Below are 18176 nucleotides of genomic sequence, written 5' to 3'. Positions count from 1 at the left end.
AAGGGGCAGGTATGCGACAGTGGTGGGAAGTGGATGCTTTTTCTTTTTATTGGTTTGATTTTGGAAGCTTTTGTTGAAAAAGCAATTCAGATGAACCGAGCTGTTCATAATCAAAAAATCGGAAACAATCCCAGTTTTGTGACGGTGTGTGTAGAACGTAAGTTACGCTAGCCCGAGGGGTACCCAGACAAAATCAACTAGCTCCAGCACTGTTCATGCGTCTGTCATCACCGTACGATACGTCAAGTAAAGTTTGTTATCTGTACTGCGGCTGTAATCAGTCATTGTGATCTAGGCCTAGGCCCACAGAAGATAGTTGTGATCTTGTGATCCACCAAAAAAGAATACAAGTGTAAATATGTATTTCAGGATTTGTTGTGTTCTGATGCTTGTTTTCGTTGAAACATGCGCTTCACAATGTGAGTATAGCCTTAATTAATGTATTAGTATCCATGAATGCATTTTCCGTTTGTTGTTGTTGCGTTATTGTTTAGCATACAGTACCTGTATTGTGTAATGTGAATGAAATTTCACTAAAATAATACCATATATTACTGTATGGACCCTTAATTATTAAAAAGCAGTAAGATTCGTGCTTCTTTCTATCAGCTACTGAAGATTGGCCTGAAAAAAGATTTATTTTTTAGCAATAGCAATAAGCATTGGCCAGATCAAAATCTTTGATGTGCAGGGGGTTAAATGCTGGGACCCTATACTGTACATGAATTTTTCATCGTTTGTCAGATTTGATGATTATTTTATATGTAGAAATAGATAATCAATAATATATGAGGCAATGGCATAAATAATATTTTGTTTTGCATTCTCAACAGTCAAACATTCTCCAATTGGTAAAGGAATAATATAGCATGAAGATTATCGGCCTCAAAAGGCCTACATAGGCGTGGTCCAGGGACCGCACTTGATCCAAATAGTGTATAGTGTGGGAATAGTTGGTTCTTGAAGACTTCCATTAAATATCCTTTTTAAGGTATTAAAATGTTCAAATTTGAAGGTTTGTCAATACTGTAGACCATAGATAAACTTGATAGTTGTGGATCTTAAAAAGTCTAGGCTACTAATATGTTCAATTCTCCATTGTATGCTACGCATACACTTTTTGGGGAATTCAGTTATTGGTGCAGTGATCTCATATGGAGAAAAGGCTGCTCTGGGACCCACCAAATATGCTGAGTGGGTGTGCTTATTTGTAACTGCAGGCCTCTCAAAATGGGGTACTAATTTTATACTGCTTTCCCTAGCTTCGACAATCGGTTAACAGAAACAGTTGTATTGTATGGGTTCTTAAAAGAGTTAACCACAGACACTATAATATTCATATGTGTATGTGTAATCTTCAGCCTCATAACAAAGCCTTGATGTACTCAAATGAGAGTCAAACAATAAACGAAAAAAACATCAGAACTGCACTGAGTACAATCAGAACTTATTCGTTTGCACTTTGAGTGATGACCAGCTGGCCAACCACACACGAATATAATCACCAAGTCGATCCAGTACCAATGGCATACAGAATGAACCAAAAGAAAAAACAGGGAAGATTTAATTGTTACAAGAAGGAATGTTGTGGGCCTACACAGCACAGGTGGGGAAAGTGCGGGTGTGATTTTTTTGCGGCTTGCGAAAATGAATTGAAAACTCTATGTGTGTTGCCCGCCAAACATCTTCGGAAAGAAAACACCTTGTTTTTTTATGGCCCGACATCAATCATCTGTAAAAAGTAATATCAAAACTGAGATTGGTATAAAAGCAGTGCATTAATGTTGTAAGGGATTATTCATAAGGTGTCTGGTGTAGCCTCCCAAGTTTGCCCTGGGTAAAGAATGAGGTGGTGGTATTAGTTTCTTCCTGGTACCAATCAATTTGACCTCCAGCAAAGATGTTTTGGAGGTCGTTCACTTGATCTGTCTCGCAGGGTAATACTTTCCATGGTCTCAGAAAATGCCTTTGTTAATTTGTGGGCTACAGTACATTAGATTGAAGAAAACAAAGCGTAATAAATAAATGAAAATAAAATAAATAAATAAAAAATGATACCTCCAGGGTAACCTACTATTATAGTGGTATGATTATGTTCTGATAAATTAATTTTGTATACATTAAAATGTGATTAAAGGAAGGCTTAGGCTGCTGTGGTTTAGAGCACTGAGAATGGTTTGGTTTCCCAACCTCGGAAATTCTGGGAATAACCTGCGATGGACTAACAGGGTAATAAGTGATGTAAGCTCCAGCCCCTAGCTTTAATGAATCCTTAAAGCAGAGGTGGGCAGAAATTGTGGACCGCGAGTCACACGCGGCCGGATGGTGATTTCGTTGTGGACCACGAAAATAAATTGAAAACCCTGTGTGCAACCTGCCAACTATCTTTGGTTAGAAATTCCCTTGTTTTTAACGGCCTGACACTGACCATCTGTTAAAAGTCATATAGTTACAGCTAAACAATCCCAGAAGGTTTTAAAGCACACTGGAAAATCAACATTTGCAAGTGGCCCTCAAAGTTCACTTTGGCCCTCCTACCCATTTTTATGCCCACCTCTACCACAAAGGATTCTACTCCTGTAAAGGAGTATAAGGTCTTTTTGAATATTTTTAACTTGGCATTTACTTAAAAATAATACTATTTATTTCTTCGTTACCCTGGGTAAAGTGGCAAATCCAAAGTGTCTCAAGAGCCCACCAACAAATACTAATGATTAAAAAGATAACAGTTATAGTAATGCTTAGTATATTAAATAAAACTTATGCAAACAGGGCCATAGTTACAAGATTCTCACCCACTGCCAGTATTATGTGGCATAAGGTAATTTATATTATGTTACTACAGAAGATTGTTGCAATTAAAGAGAAAGTTTCCATGAGTTTAAACAAATTACTTTACAACCACCTGTCATTATAAACATACCACCATGCCAATGTAAACAAGTTTCAAGGAGATAAAGTATTAAGGCCAAATTAATCTGTAATTAAGACAACTTTTATCTGTGGTTTAATTAAGGGAAACAAACAACCACTATCTGATATACTATACCTCCATGGATATACAGTACAACTACTTTAAATTACAAGTGATCTTGTATAAAATTTAAAATGTGCAATAAACACTTTGTGACTTAAATAAACGTTATACAGTACTACATTGTTTTTACATTAATAATGAAATTTTATTTTCTCCCTCTGGATGGATGTATTTGGCAAAACCATTTTCTAAATAAGAAAACAAAAATTTTTATATATTTTTTCTGCCCTTCTCTGACGATCTTTAAAAAAATAAATTTGCGAAAACAACGTATAAAAATTTTTTTTTGCCAATTAAATGCAGCAGGGTAGTAATGGATTTGGCTTATTCTTTTAGAATTTTGTTTTTGAATTCACTTAGCTTTACATACGGTACTTAAATATTGTCATTTCTGTAATAAAAAGTGTGGCAGAGATTTTTTATGTATTTCCGATGCTACAACACTAAAAATATGTTTAATTAAATGCTTATTATTCCCAAAAGTGTGCTGAAAATATTGATTTATGGTTGTTGTACAACATAATTGTCATATCCCATGAAGGATATATACAAATCTCTAAATGTTCATTTGTAAGTTCATATGAATTAGATTGTGCCTTGAAACTGAGATTTATTCCTTCTCTTCTTAGTACCACATGCTCACTTCTGAGCCGTTTGGCTGTGAGTGTGAGTACTGTATAAGATTAGGAGCATAGGAGGCATGGCATGAAAACTAAGAAAATGCCCCAATTATAAAATGGTTTAGTCCATTGTTGGGTGTTCTCTGCCATTTTGAAATTATTGATTGACTTTCTGTATAGTGTACTATAATAATAATAATTATAATAATAATAATAATAATAATAATAATAATAATAATAATAATAATAATAGCAACAGAATTGCTGTTCTGTCATTATAGTATTTCTATTATGTTATTATTCCTTATTTTGTTTTTAATATTGTGTTATTTATTATTGCAGTCTTATGCAATTGGTATTTGTTGTTGTTATTGTTTATTATATATTGTATTTTTATTATATTATTGTTGTTATTATTATTATTATTGTTCTTAATTTTAATAGTTACCATTAGTGTTGCTGAGTTGTTATTTCCAATAATATTTATTCAACATCATCGTTTATCAAATTAATAACCTGCAGAATCAAATACGTTTATCCTTTCAGAAATGTTTTACAATACTAGATTGCATGTTTACCATAAATTACCGAAACATTACGGTAATATTTTGTATCTAGATAACAATGTTTATACATACAGCAAATATCATCGCCACTAGCAATGCCTTGGGTATGTTGTCGGAAATGGAAGAAGTCAAGTCCGGGAGATCTGCAACTATTTTCTAAATTTCTCCCGATGTCTTTTGTTCATACTGTAGTTTGTGGATCCCGTTTTTCCAGCCTGGCCAATGGAATGGCTAGTTGTTCCTAGTTCATGTGGGTGATGGCATCTTCCCTTGGGTTCTCTTAGAGTACTTTCTTTTACATCCCTCCGGTAACGTACAATGTGATAATGATTGGTAATGGTATTTTCATACAGGCCAAGTTGGAGGTAGCTAGTGGCTTGAGATTTAACAGAAAATAAACCCAAATTTTGGGCTTAGATGCTCTCTGGTGCATTCTGAAATAGATCCTTACTGCTCAAATAAAAATGATGTAATGTATAGCGCAATCAGTGTTCCTACTTGGATAACACGCATGTGTAAACTTTATTGTTTACGTCTCTGATCGATCCATTTTGTGAAGCAATTGTAACTAGAAAGAATGGGAACATTAGATTTTTTAATGATTCTACAGTAGGCCTGATAAACTATAGAATTGAGAAGATTTTGAGTATTTCAATAAAAAGTTTGTGTTTACTAAATTAAAGCTTGAGATTAGTGGAAAAGTGTGAGATTTTAGGTAAGTGGCTTGAGAGCTTGAGGTTTGGTTGAAAAGCGTGAGGGTCTCGCCGGATGCGTGAGGCTTGGTAAGTATGTATTTTTATAGTGCATTGTATGTATGAGCAACATTAAACCTTTTCAACTTCCTAAAGAGTAAATCATACTGTAGAACTGTACAATTTAATGCACATGTCAATAAGTAAAAATAACATTTACTTATAAAAAATTGACACTGGATTAAGTAAAGGAAAGAAAATTCACAATGTAATGCACTGTTACTCTGACCAACACATAAAGCATCAACATCATAAAGCCAACATCATATTATAATATTGGGAATAATTATTGTCCCCATTGGAATTCAAAACCCTAAACTGTCTGCCATCATGACCAGGTAGTAGTTAGGCCTACCATGGAGGTATAAAATTTTATACCTCCATGGGCCTACTGAGCATTCAACTCCCATTTTCATCAATCATAAATTATGTAAAGCATTGGTTGGGGAAACTTTTTAGCCCCATGACCCAGTTAGCAATTTGAGTCATGATTCTTGCTGTTAGAATGTCATTGTTATATACTCATTAGATACAAATATATAAATAGCTTATTTTTCCACAGTACAGTATATTATTTAAAAAAAAAAATGTTAATATTCAATATTTAAGACAGTGTATATTAAGATTTGATAAATAACTATTACTTTTGTTGTTATAATGTAGAGTGACATAATTTTTAATTTGAATATTGTTAAACAAAAGTGATTATTAATTACAATTCTTTAAAAAAGTGGGAGAAATAGTGGAGGCATGATAGATTTAGCTCATCAGAGCATTTTCCAAAGATGTAATGGAAGAAATTGGAAAGAGCAGCGACACATGCAGATAAGCAAAAATTCGATTTATAACCAATGTAAAATTAAGTAAAAATATTAATGATAATAATAATGTTCAGACTTCTAGAGCGCATATTGTAGAGACCTGTGTACGTTTGACATTATTACCCCGGTCATTAGATTAAGCACATATGGAATACATACACAGGTCCCGGTGGATAATTCCTTGATAATGTTGAAATTGTAACCAGCACATTTTATGTTTTAACTTACCCACTTGTGCTCCTAGGTGGAGAGAGACAACCGTAGGTAAAGTGTCATTCTTAAAAGGGGCACAAGGAAAACACACAGCAAGGGATTGAACCTCTAACCACTTTCTTCTGCATTTTCCTTTTTGCGTTTAATTGCTGTAATCTGTATTATTTGGTCTCTGTTTTTGAGACTGATACTATTGTGATGCATGGGGTTCCTGAATGATGACCAATTTTATGCCTTTAAACTTAAATAATTGAGGCTTGGCTTGCGCTTTATAAACGCAAGGGAAAGGCGCAATATAAATACGAACCCAGTACCAGTACCAGTACCAGTATCTAAAATTTGAGAAACAGAACCACAACCACTGCATCAAAGAAAGTATCAATGAAATACTGAGAATTGTCAAAATAAATATACCTCAGAGTATTGTGTTGCCAAGTTTCGTCTCTGTGTTTTGGTTCATTCAAAATATTCTGCATACATAAATTTTTACTTTTTATTTTTTTACATTGTTAGTACACTGCTAACCAATCCAGGTTTTGTAGTCTTGTGAAAATGATAAAATAAACGGATGACCTAACAGAACGTACATTGTACTTGGGAGTGTACTCTGTGTTATGAGACAATTTGAGCCAGTGCATTGTAAGCTTTTCTCTCTGAATGTACTTATTGTTCAAAGTCATTTATAAATTATGGTATAATCTATGACTTCCTATATCTGTCTTATTCTGTAATCTATTGCCACTTCCAATAGATATTATACAAATATTGACTGCTCATGAGGGGAATGGTGAACTCTATTGCTTCGAGGTGATGATTTCACCGTTCCTCGAGTCTAGAGCAGTCAATAATTATTTGTTTTTATACCTCATACATAGATTCTATGAGACCTAAAAAAAGTAATGAAAATAGTACACTCCAAGTAGATCTAGGCTTACTTCCTAAGCCTAGGCGATCAAAAGGCCAATCTCTCTCAGCATTGCAGAGGTTGCGTCTCCTTTACTGTTTGTGCGTGTTCATAAATTACATAGCAACGTGGCCAGAGATTGGACATTGAGTGCAGAACAAAAAAATACTATCCCAGACCCATAGGGTAACTTTCTATTGACCATTTCTTAATACGGTATACAGTATATCCCATCACAGGTTCTTATTGTAAAGGCCTGTATTTAGATATGTTTTCAATACTCACAGATTTTTTTAAATCTTTATCTTATATCTTAATAAATTGCTTTAATATTTCAAATGTAATCACATATAATATAAAACTCCTAAAATTTAATTTAAAAGGTATTGAGTTGCTTATTGAATGGTTCATCATCCAAAATAGATAAAAACAAATTTCTTTTCACTCATTAACATACTTTTTTACTAAATATTCTTTGCATAGTGTAGATTAAATTTGGTAATGATTTTACTTACTAAGTAAAATTATTACCCAATTTAATCTATGCAAAGAATATTTAACATAAAAATAACGCTAAAAAGAAAAGATCGGCGTTTCAACTCCTTCATGGTGTCATTTTCAAGATCAAATGATGAAGTAAAAAATATACAGCAACTATAATCAATAGAAAAAAGCTAATCTACAATGTCAAAGTTCATAACAGTGGGATATTAATCCCTGTGTTAGATAAAAAGCTTTGCTTTGACAGAGTCACATTGTTTATTCAGACTGGGTTTTAATTGTCTAATAAATAGCATTTCATGAATGAGACAGTCAAATTTGTTCCTACATTTCTTTAAAAGAATATTGTTATGGTATTATATGTGGCAAAGACAAGCCAAAACAGTCACTCGTCGCAAAAATCAATTTTGAGTTATTAATACAGTGTTAGAGAGTAAAATAATAGCTATAAAATGGTAAAAAAATCATTCAAATCGGACATTTCCTTATGAAGTTACAAGCGAGCATCACACAGCTGTTTAAAGAACAATATTTGAGAAATCAGCCTTCAAAGTTTATAATTTCAGCCATTTCTCATGCAGAAACTATCTTTAAATCCTTAAAAATTATTGTTTTAACATTGAAAATGGGGAAAATAAAAGCATAGAATTATGTATAGATATATCAAGTTTAGTTTAGTGCAATAAAATAGATTTTTAAAAATTTGACATTCCAGCATTTTTTGGCCATTTTCTCTGAAACACGATTTGCGATGAGTGACTGGTTTGGCTTGTCTTTGCCACATATGGTAGAAAACATTTTTTGCTAGCTTGAATAATTGTAAGAAATTCAAAATAGAATTTCTTAGTCTTAAGATTATTTTTTCATGAAGGATGTACTGTAAATTAATTTTTAATTCGTTTACAGAATTGATTTTATTGTATTTCAGCATCAACATGTGTAATAGAGTACGTTGTTCCACATATACATTAATATTTTTAATTTATTATGTGGAGAATAAATATAAATATGCCAGTATTTGATTTAAGGCCCTATACATTTTGTTTATTAGTTTATCGAATGTAGGTAAAAGTAAAATGTAAATGGCAATTTGTTTGATGTTAGATTCCTTTTAATAACTAAATTATTTAAGATTAAAAAATGCATATATTGAATCAAGAAAATCAGTTTTAATACAGAATTTGATATTGGGGCAATTTTTACCTACCTGTCATATGGGGCCATTTTTACCGGGGCCATTTTTTCCGGGGCCATTTTTTCCGGGGCTATTTTTTCCGGGGCCATTCTTACCGTACACCAGTTTATCACCCTACTGTATCTAGGCTGGAAAAGTGATGAAGGAGGGAGGGTTTTTATTTTTATTTTGCTAAAGCCAAATATCGCCTTTGGGTTGTTTGCTGGTGCATTGATATTCAAAGTAAAATATGATTGAAATAATACAAACAATATCTAATATTTACTTTAAAAAAATTAAAAAAAAAAAAGAAAAATTTAAAAAATATATATTTTTTGTAATACCATAGAACTTAGAAGACATGCGCGCGAGGGTGATAAGCTAATCATTTTTATTGGGCTGAAGTCATAGTGTTTGCAGTACTTCACCTTTATTTATCATCCCACTAACTTCCAAAAGTTGATGAACATTTATATACAGTATTTAACATAAATGTACATACAATACAGTAAATTGCTAACATGTTTTCTGATTTATTATGCATAGCATGGCAATGAACTCAGTATTGTTTATCTATGCTGCATTATTACTACTACAGTACAGTTACTTAGGCCAATTGAATTACCATTGAAATTTTTACAAAACAAGGCTTAAAACAAGGAAACAAATAAAAACATTTCTGAAAGCATTTTGGCCTTGTAAGAAACAGAGTTTAATATGAGGATTATTTTATCTTTTATTGAACTGACATTCCTCGGTTAGTTCTCAAGTTGCAAGAATATCCTAAGAAAGTGCAGGCCTACATTAAATTTAAATGGGATTTATAGGATTTTTGAAATGAGCAAATTACAATCAAAGGGAATGTTGAATTTCAATACATAAACTATGTATTATATGAAATATATTTATAATTCAATTTATTCTGATATCTTGATTGTGAGTTTAAAGATACCATCTTTGGTGAAATCTAGAAAACAATGAAAAATGTAAATTTAAGTTTTAACTTATTCACCCAATTACTTTATTTCCACACTATAATATTTCCACACGAACTGTAGATCTATATCTACTGATAGTCATGTTTAACAAAAGGTTGTGTATCTTAAATAGAAAAAAAAAATCCTTCGCTGATAATATTCAGATCGTTGGGGAGGTGGTCAGTTTTCGCTAAACTACAGATTTTTTTTTTTTTTACTATGAGAACCCTTAAATTGAGTTAGCTAATTTTAAGGGCTTTGGAAAGGAAGCTCCTATTTTATGCAGTGGATTATATGATTACAGTAGTTACCTGGTTATAATCCCACCTCATGTATTAGCCCACCCCCAACTTTATGCTCATTTTTATGTACCAGCTTTTCCTCGGGCAAAAGCCCAGGGTATGACTTTAAATGAGTATAAATACATTTTTTTAATAAGTACACATTTTATAAGAACACTGAGGCTGATATTGCTTAAAAATTAAAGAACAAAATAAGAAGAAATTGAGGCTGAGGCAAAATATCAAACAAGGTTTTTATTTATTTTTAAAAAAATTAAATAGAAAAACCAAAAAATTATACCTGTTCCTTAGGTGCAGTAGGTATGACTACTGTATGTAATACCCTCTGCAATACACATTTTTTTTTATAAGAACCAGTAAAATTTTGCCCAGGCCCAGTGTTCTTATTTTTTGGCCAATTTCAGGTTCAAAATGTTCTTAATTTGTTCTTTTTACACACTTTTCAAACATAGAAAATTATTATTGTACAGCAAAAATGGGCCCTGAAAAAAATGCCCTGGAAAAATTGCCCCAGAAAAAAGGCCTGGTAAAAATAGCCCAAAATGACAATACACTTGATTATAGGGGGTATTACATAGTCACACCTACATTACTGCACATAAGGTACAGATATAATATTATGGTTTTTCAAAAACCTCATTTGACATTTTGCCTCAGCCTCAATTTGTTCTTATGTTGTTCTTCATTTTTAAGCAATTTCAGCCTCAGTGTTCTTATGAAATGTGTTCTTATAAAAAAAAAGTGTATAGTATCAGTTGCACTTGTCATTTTGGGCCATTTTATACCAGGCTTTTTTTCTGGGGCCATTTTTATATAGCCCTTTTAACTGTACCTACATTCCAGTATAGTAGTAATAGTAATTTTCTATATTTAAAAAGTTCATAAAATGAGAACAAAATAAAAAAATGTTGTGTCTGTAATTGGTCAAAAAATAAGAACACAGAGCCTGGGCAAAATTTTACTGGTAAAAAAAAAAAAAAAGAGTGTAGCTGAATTTTGCAAATATTATAAAAATATTAGTTTTGAATTAGGCATTCAAAGCTGGAAATTTCCATTTGATTAGAAAGGGAAATTTTCCCGGTATTATAAGCCCACCCCCAAAAATTGGCCCAATTTTGTGTTCAAAGGGGATGGGCTTTTATCACCCAGAGCATGAGACTCTTGTCTGCTTTGTGCTCATGCCTCATTACATAATGTATAGCCTTTCTTGTTTTTGAGGGCAGTAATTCAGTTTACTTGCTAACAAAAAAAAAGACTGTAAATAAAGTCAAGCCCAGAAGGTTACTGTGCACTTTAGGTGTGTTTGCTTTGATGTACAAGTGTGCATACAGTAAATATTATTTAAGTGTAAACTCTAATCCTTGAGAATCTGTTAATGTCCAAAGGATACAACTGAAGATACTTGTGTCCATGGTAACACAGTCTTTTATAAGGCCGCACATACCTGAACCTGTCCAAATACAGCATAAATCCTACCTGGGCAGCTCAGGTGACTTTTCTCAATGCCTTTTCATAATCTCTTGGGAAACCAGATGGCACAGGCCATAAAGTTTAGAAGAGTGTCCTATAGGCTATATAAAAAGTTTTTTTCTTAAACAATTTCATTTTACTAGTATTATGTATGTGAATATGAAGTAATACTTTGTATTTATAGTTATTTTTAATAAAATGTTAGCTAAAATGTTTTAAATCACTATTGCAAACTACTGTATTTTATTATCTGTGAAATATCATTAATTTTTTTTTTAGAGAGAAATGCTAGCCAAAGCTCCTTAAAAATTTTAGGCCAAATAAAATTAATTTCTAGTTTCACGTCTCCGCCCTCATCAAATTTTGGAGCCTCATGACAAAGTTTACTACCGTATTTGCTATTTTTCAAAGAAACATTCATTGTTCCATGGACAATAAAAATAATGACTACAGTATCTGAAAGAATGATGTCAAGCCTAAAAAGAGGTAGGAACATAAATGGCAGATATAAATTACAAAGATTCATTTCACTTCTTTAAAAAAAAAACCAAAACAAAACAAAAACTATTTAATATTTACCAGCCTGTTTACCATTAGTATATAGGATAGTAAATACCCTCACCAAAAAATAATTTCAAATCCCTGACGTGAAACTAACAATGAATTTTATTTGGCATTATACAAGGGCCATTTTTTTTGCTGTAATTTTGCATGTAGAGTTTTTTATATAATTTTTTCTGGTCATTCTAATTTGATAATTTGTAATATTTCTATCATACTGAATGAATGAAATATTAAAGACGATTTATTTTTCAAGTCTGACGACAGTGCAATTCTGAGAAATATCATCTCAAACCTGATTATTGTGAGTCTGAAAATGTGGCTCAAAGATAGTACATTCAGAGGAGGGGGTGCTGCCTAGTGAAGGCCATTTGGGTCCAGTGGGTTGAACCCTGATGGGTTTAGGAGTGCAAGTTGTGGACTCTCCCAGTATCCCCTTCCTTGGGTTGGAAGCCATGCAAAACATTTTGCTAATTTGTAAAATGAAGGAGCATGTATGCAACAAGTCTTCAGCCTTTTGATTTTGTTGCAAAATACATTTTCCAGGTCAGCAAATGCGTAAAATGATACATATTTGCTTACAATGCTTTTCCAATAGCAGGATCTTAAGCATAAACAAACATTTGGAATTTTAGAAATCTGTTGTTTTTCTCAAACAGTTTCCTTTTACTAGTATATATATATATGAATAAGAAACAATTCTTTTTATTTATAGTTATTTTCAAAAAAAAATGTTAGCTAAAGTGACAAAAATCACTGTTGCAACTATATTCTGTGAAATCTCATTAATTTGTTTTTTTAGAGAGAAATGCTTGCCAAAGCTCCTTAGAAATCTTAGACAACAAGGGCTGTTTTCTTCTGCAATGAAGATCTAGAGAGTTAAGCGGAAATATAAAAAATTAGTAGTTCTTGTCCCCTTGAGCATGGAGGTATCCATTTTCTCTGCCTCACCATTTTTTTTTTTGGTTTATTTCCTTTAGTTTAAAAATGTATGAAAAATCTGGCTAACTCACATCAGTAAAATTTCTCTCTCAAGTGGTCGTAGTTGGGGAAACATATGGTATGAACCATATCTAGTACTTCTTTATTTGTTTTCAATGTGTCTACTTGGTAAAAGTGAGAAAGTAGTAGCTGTTTCCCATCAGCCATCTTGGATTTGCCATTTTGGAGTAAAAGAAAAAGAGAAGAAAAACTGCCCTCATTCTTCTTTTTTCAAAATATTAAGACGAGAAACTATTTTTTTTTTCAATTTGCCTAAAAGCACTGTCAAATATTTTATTCTATTTTGACTCGCAATCATAATTCCACTTTAGTCTGGCAAACCAACCTACCACCATACTTGCTTCATTTCTCAACAACAATTATGATAATCTTTAATGTGAAGATATGTATATTAGCATCTATTATTGTGATGTACTGTAGCAATTACAAATAAAAAGCTGCCCAGCCATTGGACCATGCAGAACAATAATTTTATGGTGGGTTTGTATTATAGTATCCATGGTTGACAAAGATCTGCATGAAGACGGAGGTCAGATAGTGTTGGGTAACCATAGCCATAACTAAGGCAATGAATATAAAATAGTGCAACCAAAATATTTGAAACTGTTCCAGTTCCGTGTCCCTCTTTCATATGACCATGGAGGTATTAAACATCTGTTTAATACCTCCATGACACGACCAACACGGGAGGATTGTTCTTAAGAAAAACCCATCATTTGAATATGGAGATCTACCAATTATGAAATATTAACATTTAAGCGAATTTGAGGGACCCAGTTGTCCCATGCCCCCTCTAAATTGTGATAATTTAAGAAAATCATATCAATCATGCCATAAACACAAAAGTTTGTAACTCAACCCAACCATGGTGGTGCTAATGTGGTGTGGACCCTCCATCTGTCAGGCTGACTTTCTGGATCCCCTCTATTTAGAATTCCTGGACCTCCCACTGAGTACACAGTATATTTATTTATTTTTTGAAGTACTACTTATTAAATAATATATACTATAATATATAAAATTAATTGTAGTGAAAACATTTGAACATTATTAACGTTAATGATTGTCGTCTGAAAACACTGATACTGATGTGCACACAGACAATAATGTTTAAAATTTATACTTCAATCTGTTTATATTTATATTGTGTCATTCCAACAGTATGCTGTCAAATGATGATGAATGTTTATTAGTATAAGGTGAATGTTTTTTGTGGAGGTGAAGGGGGTATTTGTTTACTTGTCATATTAATATCATCATGACAATCTTATTCTTTGTTTTGTTTATCCAGCGTGTACGAGTGATGAGTTCCGGTGCTTTGATGGGCAGCAGTGTATTAACAGGACGCTTCGTTGTGATATCATCAATCATTGTCAAGATGGTTCAGATGAGATGAATTGCAGTAAGTGTTGACTTGACTTCAGTTATATAAATAGTGTTTAAATATAATGTTAATAGTGCTGAGTTAAGAAACTTTAACATATTGAACCAGTAGCATATCTATTGTACACTCGTGTGTACTTAAAAGGACCCAGAACAGCTCTTGAGATGAGAAAGGGGTTTACCCCAGTATGATAGTACATTTCATATCCCCCGTCTTTATGGACTAGAGTGCACCATGTTGCAGCATGACACGATGGGACCATTTAAGGAGTAGTAATTTGTAGGAATGAGTAGTTCACATCTGTCTAGGGCTAGCACATCCAAATATAGTTGGCCCATAAACTCAAAAGAAAAAGGGAAGGGTTAAAATAAATAAATAATAAATTACACTTAAGCATTATTCCCTCATATTTCTTCATTCCCTCAGGTAGCTCCCCTTACCCCCATTCCCATCAGCTCTTTATATCAATTGGACACTGCACTCAGCAGTCATTGTTTGATCAAACATATCTGTCTACGGAATAGTATTGTTTGACTTCCAAAAGCCCTGGAAAATGTATTCCTGGCCTTTGAAATTTAATTTGGTATGAAAAAAAAACTGTATTTCCATTAGGAATATTAAAAGATATACAACTTTTCATTATAATCTAGGTTTAGATTTCAACCCAGTCTACCTGGCTTAACAGTTCAGTTAATAGAATAAAGTTGCCCACTCCATTGTTCACTCTGTATGGGCGCTTACACCTGAGTAAATGTCAGTAGTAGTCTGAGCGGATTATCTGCCGACCCTCAGCCACAGCAAAGTTCAATAGAAACCTTTCATTATTCTGAATAATCATTTTATGTCAGGATGTTGTTCTTTCTTGAAAGCCAGGTAAAAACAGCTTCTAAATAATATATATTAGGAAATAAGTTAATGGAAATATATATACACACGCCCATTTGTACAAAAAGGAAACAAATTTGATCAAAGCATGCTTTTGAAAGCGTGAAAATTAATAGCATAACTGCTAATACCTGATGGAAGGTTATTCCAGAGTTTGACAGAACAAAGTACTCTTTCCACAAACCATTCTCCTTTTGACCGTATGAGTGGACTTGAGAATATGAAGTACAAAGAATGGTGCGACAAAAATCTTAACCGCAATTCACCAAATGCACTTGCACATAACTTATATCTTTATTGACACTTGACTTCCAAGAAGCATGCCCTTCAAATTGGACATGATGCTGGTGATCTTAATCTCGTTGTCAAAAGTTGTATTGGAGTACAGGTCATTTCTTCAAATAGAAAGCCATTTAATGCACTGATTTATATCACTAACCCTTGACCTTTAATTCATCTAATCTTCAGACAATTTGAACGATATTTCCCCATTTCTTACATACAATTTTTCTTCAGACATTTTCTTGTGCATGACATACTAAATTCAATAGAAGATAAGAGTAGTGTAGAAAGTTTTCTTCCTGAAGATGTTCAATAAAGATTTTTGCATTTATTATACAACATTTGATTGATTCATCTGTGTCAAATCTTTTTTTAAATTTTTTTTTATATATATATTGTAGGCCCAGAAGAGTGCGGATCTACACGTTTTGCATGTGGAAGTGGCGAGTGTATTAGAATTGAATACCGTTGCGATGGTCAATACGATTGTGTAGATATTTCAGATGAATTTAATTGCTGTAAGTTTTCAAAAACACTCTTTGGTTTTTCATCCAGAAGATGTATAACTTTTAATTTGTGGGTTCACAGAGAATGCTTCATTTCATCTTGAGCCCAGCTATGCCCAGTTACGTCCGCTCAGGACCCTTTTGGCCAGTGTGAACAATCATTGAATTTTAAGCTGGTCCAAATATGACCAAAATTGAACCAGGGTTGCAAAGGTTGCCTTGATAGCGGTCAATGTTGACATTTTATATCATAACATTTTAAGAAAAACCTGATGCAAAGAGGAAGTGTGAGTGTTCGCAGTGCGAACCTGGGACGACTTAAAATACAAACTGTGAACCATACGGTAGTTTTGAGTTGGCGGTGGTTAAGGTGGCCATGGGCTGATATAATAAGTGTGATTGGGCTTGTATTCTATCCCTCAAGCCAGCTTTACAACCAAAAAGCATTCCTTTTTCGGAGTTTTTCGCTTAGGTAAAATCAGTAGTTCAAACTGTTTCTACTTTTTGCGAAGCGAAAAAATGTGCAACCAATCAAAGCTCAGGATATGAACCGACGCTTTTGATTTGCGCGAATAAATTCGTCTAGTGTAGAACCGGCTTTAAATGGTTTCAGGAAGAACAGCACCATTCCCACAGGATTTATCTGATTGTGACCTAGTCTGAAAAAACTGAATTACAATAGATTAATTAAAGATTCTTTACAAAATCTTGTTGATCAAATCCTTAAATAAGACAGACTTTTTGTCTGCAGACACAATTGCTCAAGTAATGCTGATTCAAGTTCAAGTTGACATGATTTGATTTGATTTCATTGGTTTATATAAAATACAATTACAAAATTGAACATTCTTTGTGAAATCACTGGTAAAAATAGACTTAAATATCAAAAGATTAACAAGGACCAATCAGTTTAAAAACTACCATAAAACTAATAATAATTGAAAAAAAAAAATCATAGATAGAAATCTTTCTTTATTCTTGATGCTCAGTTAGTGTAGTACACTGTTCTTCCCTGAGGTCCAGGGTATGATCCTTAAACTATATTAAATTACAAAAACAAAATTAAAAGAAAAATGTATATAAATATAAATTACAAAAATACAAGAAACAGAAAACAAAAACAAATTGAAAATTAAATAGGATTTTTAAAGGATTGTAAGGAAAAAGAATGAATATTGCTATGAGTATCTGATGAATTGTTCCATACTTTAACTGAGTTATATTTAAACAAAGTGTTTTTCAATTTACTTCTTGTATTTATGTTATGATTAATTCATAAAAAGTTGCATTCTGGAACAGTGCCTGATAAGCATTTAAATGTCATTATCAGACATTTATGTTCCCATTGTTGGTTTGCATGCTTTCAGTAATCTCATAATAAAATAAGCAATTTATATTTAACAATAACATGCAGAAAAATAGAATTAAATCCAAAACCAAATTTCACTGATTCACACAAGAAAAAATGTTACATGCCTCCCATGCCAGGAAAATGTTATCATGTGTCCCCCCCAGCTTACTGTATATTCACCTACAACGTATATTACAATTACAGTAGCAAGGTTTCTAATCGCTCATGTGTAGACGAAGGTTTCTCGATAGGAATATATACTTGATAACACACATTATGCCATAAATTTCTATTTAAAAACAGCTCTTCATTAATAGAATAATTTTATTATTCTTTTATGCTAGCTCTGAGCATTCACATATCTTTTGAATTGTCTGAAAGTACAAATAAGTGAACATTGAACTATCACTCAATGTATAGGGTATTACTCAATACTCAATACTCAATAGATTTATTTGTCATATATACATGTACAATACACATACAATGAAATTCGGTCTGGTTCCCTAACAAAAAAACAAACATAAAATACGAAAATTCAAACTACTGAAGTGACTTGTTCAATGCCCTAATGGCGGAGGGATAGAAACTACGTAGAGATGAGATTACATAGGTCATAGCCTCCTCTATAGTCTGTTAGCTCTATGCTTCATTTGCTTGGGCTAACAATGATCTAGGTCTGTAACCTATAGTTACAATAATTACAATGCATAATAGTTACTGAAAGAGGAGGCTGCTTGAGTGAAATGTTTACAAAAAATTGAATGACCTGTGACAAAAATACATCAGAACCTGGTACTAGTTTGACTTGCCACAAGTCCCTTATTTGTTATTATTTTTCTCATTCTGGACAGCGCCACCAACGAGA

The 18176-nt window shown here is 32.8% G+C and overlaps 1 protein-coding gene across 1 annotated transcript in view; it reads left to right on the top strand.

Moving 5' to 3' along the window:
- Positions 1–12: 12 nt before the first annotated feature.
- LOC117125478 (low-density lipoprotein receptor-related protein 2-like) overlaps positions 13–18176 on the top strand; it is a 136419-nt gene continuing 118255 nt past the window's right edge. The window contains exons 1-3 of the mRNA XM_033271972.1: positions 13–419; positions 14192–14302; positions 15853–15969. Coding sequence (XP_033127863.1) covers positions 359–419; positions 14192–14302; positions 15853–15969 — 289 coding nt within the window. The 5' untranslated portion in view covers positions 13–358. The remainder of the gene's footprint in view (positions 420–14191; positions 14303–15852; positions 15970–18176) is intronic.

This window comes from Anneissia japonica, unplaced genomic scaffold (genome assembly GCF_011630105.1).
Source record: "Anneissia japonica isolate Jap-2015-1 unplaced genomic scaffold, ASM1163010v1 scaffold7731_len1735946_cov199, whole genome shotgun sequence".
Classification (NCBI taxonomy): Eukaryota; Metazoa; Echinodermata; class Crinoidea; order Comatulida; family Comatulidae; genus Anneissia; species Anneissia japonica.
The sequence above is the reverse complement of the archived record's forward strand: the minus strand, read 5'-3'. Positions and strand labels throughout refer to the sequence as shown.